Source organism: Salmo salar, chromosome ssa16, assembly GCF_905237065.1.
Source record: "Salmo salar chromosome ssa16, Ssal_v3.1, whole genome shotgun sequence".
In the NCBI taxonomy this organism is placed as follows: domain Eukaryota; kingdom Metazoa; phylum Chordata; class Actinopteri; order Salmoniformes; family Salmonidae; genus Salmo; species Salmo salar.
Genome location: NC_059457.1, coordinates 70850648 through 70865996, shown reverse-complemented (window position 1 = coordinate 70865996; position 15349 = coordinate 70850648). Strand labels below are relative to the sequence as shown.

Here is a 15349-nt window from a genome sequence, read left to right as displayed (position 1 = left end):
GTATTTGGTAGCATTGCCTTTAAATTGTTTAACTTGGGTCAAACGTTTCGGGGAGCCTTCCACAAGCTTCCCACAATAAGTTGTGTGAATTTATGCCCATTCCTTCTGACAGAGCTGGTGTAACTGCGTCAGGTTTGTAGGCCTCCTTGCTTGCACATGCTTTTTCAGTTCTGCCCACAAATTCTCTATAGGATTGAGGTCAGGGCTTTGTGATGGCCACTCCTATACCTTGATTTTGTTGTCCTTAAGCCATTTTGCCACAACTTTGGAAGTATGCTTGGGGTCATTATCCATTTGGAAGACCCATTTGTGACCAAGCTTTAACTTCCTGACTGATGTCTTGAGATGTTGCTTTTTCCTCCAAACATAACGATGGTCATTATGGCCAAACAGCTCTATTTTTCTTTCATCAGACCAGAGGACATTTCTCCAAAAAGTATGATCTTTGTCCCCATGTGCAGTTGCAAACCATAGTCTGGCTTTTTTTATGGCGGTTTTGGAGCAGTGGCTTCTTCCTTGCTTAGCGGCCTTTCAGGTTATGTCAATATAGGACTCGTTTTACTGTGGATATAAATACTTTTGTACCTGTTTCCTCCAGCATCTTCACAAGGTCCTTTGCTGTTGTTCTGGGGTTGATTTGCACTTTTCGCACCAAAGTACGTTCATCTCTGGGAGACAGAACGCGTCTCCTTCCTGAGCGGTATGACGGCTGCATGGTCCCATGGTGTTTATACTTGTGTAATACTGTTTGTACAGATGAACATGGTACCTTCAGGCATTTGGAAATTGCTCCCAAGGATGAACCAGACTTGTGGAGGTCAACAATTTGTTTTCTGAGGTCTTGGCTGATTTCTTTTGATTTTCCCATGATGGCAAGCAAAGAGGCACTGAGCTGGAAGGTAGGCCTTGAAATAGATCCACAGGTACACCTCCAATTGACTCAAATGATGTCAATTAGCCTATCAGAAGCTTCTAAAGCCATGACATCATTTTCTGGAATTTTCCAAGCTGTTTAAGCCACAGTCAACTTAGTGTATGTAAACTTCTGACCCACTGGAATTGTGATACAGTGAATTATAAGTGAAATAATCTGTCTGTAAACAATTGTTGGAAAAATTACTTGTGTCATGCACAAAACAAATGTCCTAACCGTCTTGCCAAAACTATAGTTTGTTAACAACAAATTTGTGTAGTGGTTGAAAAACAAGTTTTAATGACTCTAACCTAAGTGTATATAAACTTCCGACTTCAACTGTACATCTGTGGTAATACTTACGCCATGGAGATTACCATGAAGTCCAACCAGTTCCATGGATCCCTGAGGAAGGTGAACTTCCCCACACAGAACCCCCTCGCCAAGATTTTAATGAGAGACTCGAATGTGTAAATTCCTGTGAATGTGTACCTGATCAAACCAAGACAGAAAGCCATTATGATGGTTGCTATGGAAGTCAACAACAACAGCCCTATTCAATCAAAATCTTATACCTGTTTTCTGGGGCTAGACCAAAACAACACAATTTCTCCTGTGCCAGTGTAGGCTCTGTTCCAATTTTGCTAGCAAGAAAACAATTGTAAGTCTTATGCTAGTGTGGATATCAGTGGAGGCTGCGGAGGGGAGAACGGCTCATAATAATGGCTGGAACGGCGCAAATGGAATGGCATCAAAGCTTGTGTTTGATGTATTTGATACAATTCCACCTATTCCTCTCCATTCCTCCCCAATTAAGGTGCCACCAACCTCCTGTGGTGGATACTAGAGCATAGCCAATGTTTGAATTGTCCTGCTAATTCATTTCTTTTGGTTTCTCACAGTAAAAATGTCTGAGATTACTTGAGGCCAAACGCAATTACGCATTCTCACACTGGAAACAGAATTGTATCTTTGTCTTACCAAGGAAGCTATAAAAACTGGTGTCAATTGAATTAGTGTAACAGCCAATAATAAGTAACCTACAGGAATTAAATCTAGAATATAAGTTACTTACTCAACATTCTTGGCCCAGTCCGGGGGGTTGCTCAGAGTCATAAAAGCACAGTTGGTCAGAATGGTGAACATGATCAACATGCTGAACATCGTACAGAGACACAAGTCAAGGAAAGAACCCAACACGTTCAGAGACACATGAAAAGCAATGTCACATCAAGGCTAACTAACAATGAGGACTAGTCCCCGAGTGTTCCGTGACCATAGGCCATAGGCTATCCGTTTTGTTACCAAAGCCCCATATACTACCCACCACTGCGACCTGTATGCTCTCGTTGGCTGGCCCTCGCTTCATATTTGTCGCCAGACCCACTGGCTCCAGGTCATCAATAAGTCTTTGCTAGGTAAAGCCCCACCTTATCTCAGCTCACTGGTCACCATAGCAGCACCCACCCGTAGGACATGCTCCAGCAGGTATATTTCACTGGTCACCCCCAAAGCCAATTCCTCCTTCGGCCGCCTTTCCTTCCAGTTCTCTGCTGCCAATGACTAGAACGAACTGCAAAAATCACTGAAGCTGGAGACTCATATCTCCCTCACTAGCTTTAAGCAACAGCTGTCAGAGCAGCTCATAGATCGCTGCATCTGTACATAGCCCATCTGTAAATATACCATCCAACTACCTCATCCCCATACTGTTATTTATTTTATTTATTTTGCTCCTTTGCACCCCAGTATCTCTACTTGCACACTCATCTTCTGCACATGTATCACTCCAGTGTTTAATTGCTATATTGTAATTATTTAGCCACTATGGCCTATTCGTTGCCTTACCTCCCTTATCCTACCTCATTTGCACACACTGTATATATACTTTTTCTATTGTATTATTGACTGTATGTTTATTATTCCATGTGTAACTCTGTGTTGTTGTTTGTGTCGCACTGCTTTGCTTTATCTTGGCCAGGTCGCAGTTGTAAATGAGAACTTGTTCTCAACTAGCCTACCTGGTTAAATAAAGGTGAAATAAAAAAATTAAAAATAACCCGGAAAAACTCCATGCCCTATACAGCCTAGAAATATCGACCCAGAGTTTTTCTTGGTCAGGTCACATGGTCACGAACCACTCAGGGAATCCACTACCATAACATATTTTCAAAGTCAACATACAATTTAGTCACATTTCTCTCACATATATGCTCTATATGACACCAAACTAGGCCATAAGTATATCAAACTAAACCTTGATATAGATGTGAAAGGATATGAGTGTACTAAAACTGCAATTGCTATTCTCCGTAGAGGACTGAAGGGGCTTAGGATGTAACAGGCAGGAGTGGCGTTGAAACGGAATATTGCCTTGCCGTGATTCAACACTATAAATGTCTATAAGAGACAGAGAGAGAGAGAGAGAGAGAGAGAGAGAGAGAGAACATCTTCGACTGACTATGGAACTAAGACTACAAGAAGTGACTGTGGCTGTGAAACACACCCATCCCAGCTGTACACACCACCACAGCACCAAGGCAAGGCCAAGACATTGTCATCCACTGTTGATGGTGTGCTGCGGCTGTACTGTGGTCCTGTTACTATTGGTGTTGTTCCTTCAGTCTGGCACGCTCAAACCCCAGAGGACAGGTGTGTGTGTGTGTGTGTGTGTGTGTGTGTGTGTGTGTGTGTGTGTGTGTGTGTGTGTGTGTGTGTGTGTGTGTGTGTGTGTGTGTGTGTGTGTTTCTGTCTAAGTGTGTTTGTGTGTGTGTGTTTCTGTCTAAGTGTGTTTGTGTGTTTCCGTCTATGTGGGTGTGTACATTGTGTCTGGATGACTACATGGATGACTACATCAAAGACTCAGCTGGGGCCACAGTTTAGCTCAGTTCCTGTCACTTGTGCGTTGGCTGCTAGTTAGCCTTGGCACCATCTGAGGAGGATCCTAGAGTGTTGGCTGCTAGTTAGCCTTGGCACCATTTGAGGAGGATCCTAGAGTGTTGGCTGCTAGTTAGCCTTGGCACCATCTGAGGAGGATCCTAGAGTGTGTCTGCTAGTTAGCCTTGGCACCATCTGAGGAGGATCCTAGAGTGTTGGCTGCTAGTTAGCCTTGGCACCATCTGAGGAGGATCCTAGAGTGTTGGCTGCTAGTTAGCCTTGGCACCATTTGAGGAGGATCCTAGAGTGTTGGCTGCTAGTTAGCCTTGGCACCATCTGAGGAGGATCCTAGAGTGTTGGCTGCTAGTTAGCCTTGGCACCATCTGAGGAGGATCCTAGAGTGTTGGCTGCTAGTTAGCCTTGGCACCATTTGAGGAGGATCCTAGAGTGTTGGCTGCTAGTTAGCCTTAGCAACATCTGAGGAGGACCCTAGAGTGTGTTGACATGAACTGAGTGCTCAGAAACAGTGTCTCAAATGTAATTTGGCCTGTTTTTGTTATTCTTTGAAGATGCATCACTGAGTGCACCAGTTAATACATAAATGACACAACATGGCACATGAAGGCAGCATGAGGACATGGCACCATGTTGCTGCTTTGGAGCACAGTATGCTAGCTTTGTTTAAAATGCAGAACATTCTGTGAACTCCTATGTGTCACTATTGGCCATTAGGGGCTAACGTGATTGCCAATGAGTCTTGCAATGTCTTGTGAATGTATCATAATACTTTTGGATTGAAAAATAGACCAAACCTTAAAGGTTGTGGGTGGGGTTTAGCCTGAGTCCCATAAACCATGAAATAGGAGTTGGCAAGACAGCACAAACAGATCTGGAATTTAGGCTAGGTGTGGGTGTGTCCAGTACCTTCTGATTGGAATAGAAGGGGTCCAGGTCCTCCAGAGGGGTGGAGACAAAGCCTTGGGGGACGTCCCCGTAGATGAAGGGGAGGGACTTCCCTGCCTCCAGGTCGCTGTTGGGCTTGGGCTCATTGTCGTCATTGCTGTCGCTACGGTCAACGCGGGGTTTCCGGGCCTCCTCCTCGGCGATGCGCCTTTCGATGGCGGCAAGCGAGTCGGGACAGAAGCGGCAGAAGCTGTCAGGTCCGGGCGGTACAAGCAGCTGTGCCATCTTGTCATGGTGCTCCTTCACAGGGAAGCTTGGGGCTCCGCCAGGACAGGGGGCTGGGGAGAGAGGGAGGGAGATCAGGAAGACCCAGCTACAACATTTAGCCTACAGCACATGTTGTGCATGACAAGTGGCCTGGGATACATCCAGTACTCTACTGTATGTTTAGACAAATACTCTCCCCTCCCCCTACGTAGAACTGAAACAGCATGAATGGCAATATAATCTTAATTTCCCATGACTTCTACTGTAACTTACTGTACTGCAGCACCATGTTCAGATATACCATTGCGTCATCATACACAGAGACCTGGTTTATTTCTCTCTCTGATGGACGATCAAAGAGACTTAGTGTAGCATCCTTAATCCTAGAATCTTTCCTCTTAAAGACATCAACGTGGTAAGCGCATTACAGGGTAATGTGCACACAGCTCATACATGTAGATATATCTACTGTTGAGAGTGAAACCCTGGATGACTGTCAACCACACACACACACACACACACACACACACACACACACACACACACACACACACACACACACACACACACACACACACACACACACGCACACACACACGCACAGCAAAAAGGAGGGGAGACATTAGAGAGGGTTTGCACGGTTCCTCTGCCCGCACTGAACTTTGGGTAGTCTTTCTTTCGAGACGCCCAGGGGGTCATAGGTGGGGATGAGGGAGAGGCGAGAGGGCTGAGGCTGGTGACAGCCGAAGAGGGACCTAAACTGATGCAGAGGGACACAGACAGCCTTGGCCGAGGCCAACCAAACTGGACATCAGAGGCCTGTTTCAGCCGAATACAAAATTGAAATACCCCTTTTATTTGTATGAAACAATACACACTCTTTCTTTGCTGAGAAGGGAAGTGGTCACCAAGTTAATTGAGATGTCGGTGACCACAGAGATTTTTTTTAAGCTTATTCAAATGTAATTCTATGTAGGTGAATTTCAATATGTCACACTCAAGGTCCTAAACGATATCTTAACCGCCATCGATAAGAAACAATACTGTGCAGCTGTAATCATTGACCTGGCCAAGGCTTTCGACTCTGTCAATCACCACATCCTCATCGGCAGACTCAATAGTCTTGATTTCTCAAATGATTGCCTCGCCTGGTTCACCAACTACTTTTCTGATAGAGTTCAGTGTGTCAAATCGGAGGGCCTGTTGTCCGGGCCTCTGGCAGTCTCTATGGGGGTGCCATAGGGTTCAATTTTTGGGCCGACTCTTTTCTCTGTATACATCAATGATGTCGCTCTTGCTGCTGGTGAGTCTCTGATCCAGGCCTGCACCTGCCTGCCCGTCCAGCATCACTACTCTGGACGGTTCTGACTTAGAATATGTGGACAACTACAAATACCTAAGTGTCTGGTTAGACTGTAAACTCTCCTTCCAGACTCACATCAAACATCTCCAATCCAAAGTTAAATCTAGAATTGGCTTCCTATTTTGCAACAAAGCATCTTTCACTCATGCTGCCAAACATACCCTCGTAAATCTGACCATCCTACCGATCCTCGACTTCGGTGATGTCATTTACAAAATAGCCTCTAATACCCTACTCAATAAATTGGATGCAGTCTATCACAGTGCCATCCGTTTTGTCACCAAAGCCCCATATACTACTCACCACTGCGACCTGTACGCTCTCGTTGGCTGGCCCTCGCTTCATACTCGTCCCCAAACCCACTGGCTCCAGGTCATCTACAAGACCCTGCTAGGTAAAGTTCCCCCTTATCTCAGTTCGCTGGTCACCATAGCAGCACCCACTTGTAGCACGCGCTCCAGCAGGTATATCTCTCTGGTCACCCCCAAAGCCAATTCCTCCTTCGGCCGCCTCTCCTTCCAGTTCTCTGCTGCCAATGACTGGAACGAACTACAAAAATCTCTAAAACTGGAAACACTTATCTCCCTCACTAGCTTTAAGCACCAGCTGTCAGAGAAGCTCACAGATTACTGCACCTGTACATAGCCCATCTATAATTTAGCCCAAACAACTACCTCTTCCCCTACTGTATTTATTTATTTATTTTGCTCCTTTGCACCCCATTATTTCTATTTCTACTTTGCACTTTCTTCCACTGCAAATCTACCATTCCAGTGTTTTACTTGCTATATTGTATTTACTTCACCACCATGGCCTTTTTTGCCTTTACCTCCCTTATCTCACCTCATTTGCTCACTTTGTATGTAGACTTATTTTTCTACTATATTACTGACTGTATGATTGTTTTACTCCATGTGTAACTCTGTGTTGTTGTATGTGTCAAACGGCTTTGCTTTATCTTGGCCAGGTCGCAATTGTAAATGAGAACTTGTTCTCAACTTGCCTACCTGGTTAAATAAAGGTGAAATAAATAAATAACTAATTAAAAATGTCCCCAGGGTTGTCACTGCCACTGTGGTTGATTTAAAAACAGCCAACTGCTGTGGATAGATCACACTCATTGTGGATACATCTGTGATGGAAATAAACACTCATTTTCTCTCTCACCATGGCCTGATTCTCAATCAACATCAATCAACGCCCACACACACCGTCCTCTCCCCCATTTATCTTTTTTCCCCCTCTCTCCAAAGGCCTACCCTGTTTCCTCCAGAGGCCCAGGGAGAAATACAAACAAGCACTCCCCTAAAACCCAAGTGGGGCCTTAGAACAAAGCCTGTACCTTTAAGACAACACATATTCAGAGGCCAGTGAGGGCAGTGGGGCCTTCCTGTCAGGGGTCAGGGGGCAGGGAATAGGACTGTGTTCCCCCACCGGCTCCTCTCTCATCACATCTTTGGCACTGTGGTCAGTCTTTACCATTTAATATTTCGGAAACAATGGAGGAGCTGCAGTTCTGTCGCCTAGCAACCCTATACTGTCTGACATATGAGGCGACTACTGACACATGGCACATCCAACACAGTGTCACAGCACCCAGCATACACTTCCATGGGGCTCCGAGGCCAGCCGAGGAGGGATCTCATTCGCATTCATCAGGTTAACGCCATTTGGTTTCTGATTGCCGTGCGAGCAACTGACATCGAAGCAGGTGTTTTCAGAGTTGATTGGTGTTTCTACAGACTATAAATAACAATTTAAGTAACTATCTACTAACCCTAACCCTTATCCTAACCCTAAACTTAACCGTTACCCTTATCCTAGCACTAACCCGTACCCTATAACCCTTATTCTAAACCTAACCCTAACTGTAACCTTAGCAACCAGTTGCTTATCAACAGAGAGTTTGAAGATAGTATGACCATCGTTCTAGCATCTACAGATGGACTGTCAGGACTATCTAAATAAAGTGTGACTCGAAATCACCTTTGTTCTAATCCACGGCATGGAATAGGCGTATAAATGAGGAATTACAGTAACCTCATATATCCTACGGTTCTTTGTACTGTAGACAATATCTGTGTCACTGTGTGCTGGCTAGCTTTTCCCATAGGGAGCTTCATAAACACATCAGCTTGTGTCCTAAAGACAGCCTGGGGATCCACTGCTCCGATGTGTGAGTTAGTTGACAGCACGTCACCTAAGAGCCCTATGAAAGGTTTGCTAGACCCTATGCTAGTACACAGTCCCCCAACTGAGCCGGTCTCTGAAGGCGCGTTTTGCCTGGAGTCTAACAACACCGCAGACACTGATTATTTCTATACTCTGAAGATGAATGAAATGGTATCTCCAGTTCTAGCATACATCTGTAGCTATACTGTCTGGTATGTTAAGGGGTTTTGAATGGACATTACATTTCCGAAGCCATTTAAAATCAAAAGGTAGTCTTGGGTGGACGCCATTCATTCTAAGAATGTTTAAAATGTCGACCTCCACATTTAAAAAGGTTGTTTTGATATTATGATGTCTGTCTGTGATTGGGATAAAGACGCTTTGGGAATATCATACTCGGCCTGTGATCAATATCACAGCAAGAATGTTGTCAGATCTGTTCAACGTCACACGAATCCCTCGAGACTTTATGTAGGCTGTTATCAACACACAAGTATGTACTCAAGACATACATTAAAGCAATACATACTGTTATTATATCAATACATTAAATGTGACATATGAATAGTAGTAACCGTTCATATTAGTACTTATTGCTGCGTAGCCTCATTTTCTCTGAACGCGTCTGCTGTCCATGGTGCTGAAACGCGAATCAACACAGAAAACACCAATTTGGGGCTCATACACCAAACGACAGACAGAAACCAAATGGTAAGCTGCTAACATAGACACAGGTATGTTGTCATCATGAAACGCATAGCCAAACACATGAAGGTGTGAAACAAGTTAGGAATTGATTGATGGCTAATAAATCCGTCTAGACAAGTGCAGTGGTTTGCTTTTAAATACATTATGTAGCCTTATCACGAACAATAAGCACAGGCAACAGGTATAATCTAAAAGAGAAGGTGAGGCTAGTAGCCATACCTTAATTGTCGTGGATTCAAAACCAGCAGGGGAGGCGGCAGCTGTCGCCATATTGACGTATCCGTATATTTCCTCGAATTTTCGGTTTCTCATTCGTAACATCTCCGCCCTACCACCACCATCTGACACGCACATAAGTCTCCAAAAACCGAGGCACTCAGATCATAGTTGGAACGGGCGAGGAACATTAAGTAACAAGAGTGGCTATCTCTCTCAATCACCACAATCCCTGAAAACACAGCGACGTGAGTGAGTGACAAAGGTTCCCAAGCGCGCGTCAGCCACCCAACTGAATGGGTGTGAATGGATCTCTGGGCGTGCCCTTACCCCGTTGTTTATTCCTTGTAATGGATCCACTATGGATGCTGTTAGCTGAAATATGGATAAACATTTGTATTTTGCCACTACATTCTCTAAGTAGCAGTGTTTCATCTATGGCCATGAGAATATATTATGTCCATGACACTAGAGTCATCTAAGAAGCAGTGGTGCCATCTATTTTTCCATTATCGAGACATGACCGCAAATGACTCAAGCTACTTGAACAATATCGATTGGAAATATGATCGTGATCAACGTTTGCTCAATGCGTTCGTGTGTTTGAGTAACACACGTTTAGAGACCACAAAATCCCTGCCAATTTTGATAAATGCATTGCAAGAAATGTATATGTCAATTGAAGGAAAATTTGTTAAATTGATATGTATTACAACAAATTGAATGATCTAATTGCGACACCCACGTATAAAAAAAGTAAAGCCATAATTTAGAGATTATAAGAAAGAAGCATAGTATAGTAGCCTAAATAATCATTTATTGTCATTAATTGTCTGTCAGGGGTTCCCAAACATTTTAACTCGGGCCCCCAATGGGATCACCACACAGCCATTTTGGTACTCCCTCCGTTGTAAAAAAAAGATTTTGAAACGCATTTATTAATGTCTACATTCGTTTTTGACAAGTATGTTCTATAACAGACACCTTAATGCATACATTTAAATTATATTAAGGGAACTTAACATTATTTTATATATATAAAACATATTCCTTAAAAAACACATTTGAGAGTGCTAATGATACTTCGCCCACTACAATTTTTTATGTATTTAAATACATGCAAATTTGTCCTTTTATTGACATACTGTTGAATTCTTTTCATTCCTATGGAGGACTGCTCCTTCTGGGGAGTGCCAATATGGCGACCGGTGGCTTCAAAACCTCTCATTGGCCATGACACAGCATCTACCATCCAGGTAATCATTGGTTATCGTATTGTTTGTGTGAATGTTTTCTGAAATCCAATAATAAAAAATAAAAAAATATTTGGAAGTCTGAGATAGACTGTATTAAATAGAATGGATTGGCGGTTCCGAATTTTCTGTCTTGATGTTGCAAGAAATACGGAGATTTCCTCGCATGCAGGATCCACTAGCCTACCTGTCAGCTGCTGCTCAATCACTCCATAACTCTGCTTCCGCTTGTTCACGAGATGGTTCGAAGAAACGTAGATCTGTTGTAACAGTAGGCTATTGCAAAAATAAGCACAACACAAACAGGTTGTTTAGCAATTTCGTATTTTATTCAGGAGGGGAGTTACATGCAGATAGGCAAGTTATATGTAGCCTACACAGCATATCGTACAAGTAAGTCACAGACAGGCAGTCAATAGCGAGTTAATGTTTAAAACATTGTTTAGCATCTTTGCAAACATTGGCTAAACTTGAGGCAGACTGCTAACTATATGGCAACATAACTACAAATATTACATCACACATAACGCTAATTGTTTTTGCCCCAATGTAATGTTTAGACTACGTCTTGCTTGTGCTACGGCAATATCCTTTTCAACAGACAATACGTTTGTATGTGGACTTCTTATACAGTGAGCTGCAAAAGTATTGGGACAGTGACGCTTTTTGGTTGTTTTGGTTCTGTACTCCAGCACTTTGGATTTGAAATGATACAATGACAGTGAGGTTAAAGTGCAGACCGTCAGCTTTAGTTTGAGTGTATTTTCATCCATATCAGGTAAACGTTTAGAAATTACAGCACTTTTTGTACATAGTCCCCCCATTTTAGGGGACCAAAAGTATTGGGACTAATTCACTTCTATGTGTATTAAAGTAGTCAAGTGTAGTAGTATTTGGTCCCATATTCCTAGCACTCAATGATTACATCAAGCTTGTGACTCTACAAACTGGTTGGATGCATTTGCTGTTTGTCTTGGATGTGTTTCAGATTATTTTGTTCCCAACAGAAATAAATAATGTATTGTGCCATTTTGGAGTCACTTTATTGTAAATGTTTCTAAACACATCTACATTAATTTGAATGTTACCATGATTGAGGATAGTCCTGAATAAATTGTGAATAATGATGAGTGAGAAAGTTACAGATGCACAAATAGCATATCCCCCCCAAAAACCTTCAGTTATTGTAATAGTGAGAGGTTAGCATGTCTTTGGGGTATGATATTTGTGTCTAACTTTTTCACTCATTATTCAATGCATCCAACAAGTTTCTAGAGTCACAAGCTTGATGTAATCATTGCGTGCTAGGAATATGGGTCCAAATACTACACTTTTGACTACTTTAATACACATGAGTGAATTTGGCCCGATACTTTTGGTCCCCTAAAATGGGGGGACTATGTACAAAAAGTGCTGTAATTTCTAAACGGTACACCTGATACGGATGAAAACCCTCAAATGAAAGCTGTCAGTCTGCTCTCATTGTATTATTTACAATACAAAACTACAACAAAAAAGTGTCACTGTCCCAATACTTTTGGAACTCACTGTATATTTTTGGAACGTATGTTCAGAAATATGAGGCAGAGACATAGGCTACATCATCATATCGATCTAATTGGTTGAGGGTTCAGAAGAGGGCGAGCAAAGAGAGAAACATGACTGTGTGTGAATAACACATGCACAGTATGGGATTTGGATTCTTAGATTTGAGAGAGAAGTTTCCAGAAGGGGAGGGACTGGAGCAGAAACTCTGTATTCGTAGCCTCGGCCTAAAAAGAAACTCCACCACACTGGAGATCTTGATCCTCCACAACTGCATCAATCTGAAAACACCAAATATAATGGCAGAAATCATATTAGATGATTTTGCTTCCACCTATCCAGCCGTTTCATTCAGATCAATGCAGAAGACGAAGGATAGGACACAAGGTCAGGGTGCCGCTGTTGACTATTGGGACGCAGGCACTCTGTCAGATGGGCTGTAGTGTAGCATGGGTGAAAAAGGCTACTGATCTGTCTGATTAGCACAATACTTGAGCATTCTAAAGAACTGCACTTTCAACTAAAGAGCAACATGTGTTCTCTCTGAAGTGGCACTCAGGGAGAACCGGCAAGCAGTGGGTGTGTGCCTCCTGAAGGGTAGCCACCCTGTGATTCTTGCAGGTCCCTGCCCTCTGCTGGTGAAAGTGCATTTTTACAACAAGCCAAGAAAGCAGTGTGCCACCAATCTCCTAATTATCCATCTCCATCAAATACACATCTAACCCCTCACATGTCAAAATATACCTGAATTTAACAATGCTGTCATAGTGAATAAAAAAGCTGTAGTGCTGGTTGCCCTTGGCGCCCATGTGGAGTGTCTGACTGTTTGCCATTCACCTGGCTCCTCATCGAGGGAAGTTCCTGAAGCTGCCTGTCATCATGGTTACACTGTTCTCTTCTCATTGCCGTCTCAGTGATGAAAGTAATACGTGTGAGTTTCTGTCACATACACGCACACGCAGTCACAAAAACACACACAGGCACCTATACACACACATGCATACAGTGCATTTGGAAAGTATTCAGACCCTTTGACTTTTTCCACATTTTGTTATGTTACAGCCTTACTCTAAAATTGATTAAATAAAATGTTTACCTCATGAATATACACACAATGCCCCATAATGACAAAGTTTTTTGAAATGTTAGCAAATGTATTTAAAATAAAAAACAGAAACACTTTATTTAAATAAGGGAAAGGGGGATACCTAGTCAGTTGTACAACAATGCATTCAACTGAAATGTATTTTCCGCATTTAACCCAACCCCTCTGAATCAGAGTGGTGCGGAGGGCTGCCTTAATCGGCATCCAGAATTTTGGAACCACTCTTTGTAGAGCTGGTCGCCCGGCCAAACTGCGCAATTGGGGAAGAAGGGCCTTGGTCAGGGAGGTGACCATGAACCCGATGGTCACTCTGACAGCTCCAGAGTTCCTCTGTGAAGATGGAAGAACCTTCCAGAAGGACAACCATCTCTGCAGCACTCCACCAATCAGGCCTTTATGGTAGAGTGGCCAGACGGAAGCCACTCCTCAGTAAAAGGCACATGACAGCCCACTTGGAGTTTGCCAAAAGGCACCTAAAAGACTCTCAGACCATGAGAAACAAGATTCTCTGGTCTGATGAAACCAAGATTGAACTCTTTTGCCTGAATGACAAGCGTCACGTCTGGAGGAAACCTGGCACCATCCCTATGGTGAAGCATGGTGGTGGCAGCATCATGCTGTGGGGATGTTATGCAGCGGTAGGGACTGGGAGACTGGTCAGGATCGAGGGAAAGATGAACGGAGCAAAGTACAGAGAGATCCTTGCAGATCCTTGCTGAAAACCTGCTCCAGAGCACTCAGGACCTCAGACTGGGTCAAAGGTTCACCTTCCAACAGGACAACAACCCTAAGCACACAGCCAAGTACATGCAGGAGTGGCTTCGGGACAAGTCTCTGAATGTCCTTGAGTGGCCCAGCCAGAGCCCGGACTTGAACCTGATCGAACATCTCTGGAGAGACCTGAAAATAGCTGTGCTCCCCATCCAACCTGACAGAGCTTGAGAGGATCTGCAGAGAAGAATGGGAGAAACTCCTCAAATACAGGTGTGCCAAGCTTGTAGCATCATACCCAAGAAGACTCAAGGCTGTAATTGCTGCCAAAGGTGCTTACTTATGTAAATGTTTTACTTCCGTTTTTTTATGTTTAACATATTTGCAAACATTTCTAAAAACCTTCTTTTGCTTTGTCATTATGGGGTATTGTGTGTAGATTGATGAGGGAAAAAAACATTTAATCCATTTTAGAATAAGGCTGTAATGTAACAAAATGTGGAAAAAGTAAAATCAAATCAAATGTATTTATATAGCCCTTCTTACATCAGCTGATATCTCAAAGTGCTGTACAGAAACCCAGCCTAAAACCCCAAACAGCAAGCAATGCAGGTGTAGAAGCACGGTGGCTAGGAAAAACTCCCTAGAAAGGCCAAAACCTAGGAAGAAACCTAGAGAGGAACCAGGCTATGAGGCTATGAGGGGTGGCCAGTCCTCTTCTGGCTGTGCCGGGTGGAGATTATAACAGAACATGGCCAAGATGTTCAAATGTTCATAAATGACCAGCATGGTCAAATAATAATAATCACAGTAGTTGTCGAGGGTGCAACAAGTCAGCACCTCAAGAGTAAATGTCAGTTGGCTTTTCATAGCTGATCATTGAGAGTATCTCTGCCGCTCCTGCTGTCTCTAGAGAGTTGAAAACAGCAGGTCTGGGACAGGTAGCACGTCCGGTGAACAGGTCAGGGTTTCATAGCCGCAGGCAGAACAGTTGAAACTGGAGCAGCAGCACGGCCAGGTGGACTGGGGACAGCAAGGAGTCATCATGCCAGGTAGTCCTGAGGCATGGTCCTAGGGCTCAGGTCCTCCGAGAGAGAGAAAGAAAGAAAGAAAGAAAGAAAGAAAGAAAGAAAGAAAGAAAGAAAGAAAGAAAGAAAGAAAGAAAGAAAGAAAGAAAGAGAATTAGAGAGAGCATACTTAAATTCACACAGGACACCGGATAAGACAGGAGAAATACTCCAGATATAACAGACTGACCCTAGCCCCCCGACACATAAACTACTGCAGCATAAATACTGCAGGCTGAGACAGGAGGG

General features: G+C 43.4%; 1 protein-coding gene across 2 annotated transcripts in view; it reads right to left on the bottom strand.

Moving 5' to 3' along the window:
• The window catches only part of LOC106574562 (sodium channel protein type 2 subunit alpha), a 43774-nt gene extending 34066 nt beyond the window's left edge, over window positions 1–9708 (bottom strand). For both annotated transcript variants that reach the window (XM_014150540.2, XM_014150539.2), the window contains exons 1-5: window positions 9423–9708; window positions 4715–5031; window positions 3195–3313; window positions 1989–2078; window positions 1277–1405 (exon numbers count right to left, since the gene is read on the bottom strand). In XM_014150540.2, the coding sequence (XP_014006015.2) occupies window positions 1277–1405; window positions 1989–2078; window positions 3195–3313; window positions 4715–4978 (602 nt within the window). In that variant the 5' untranslated portion in view covers window positions 4979–5031; window positions 9423–9708. The remainder of the gene's footprint in view (window positions 1–1276; window positions 1406–1988; window positions 2079–3194; window positions 3314–4714; window positions 5032–9422) is intronic.
• Between the last annotated feature and the right edge of the window lie 5641 nt (window positions 9709–15349).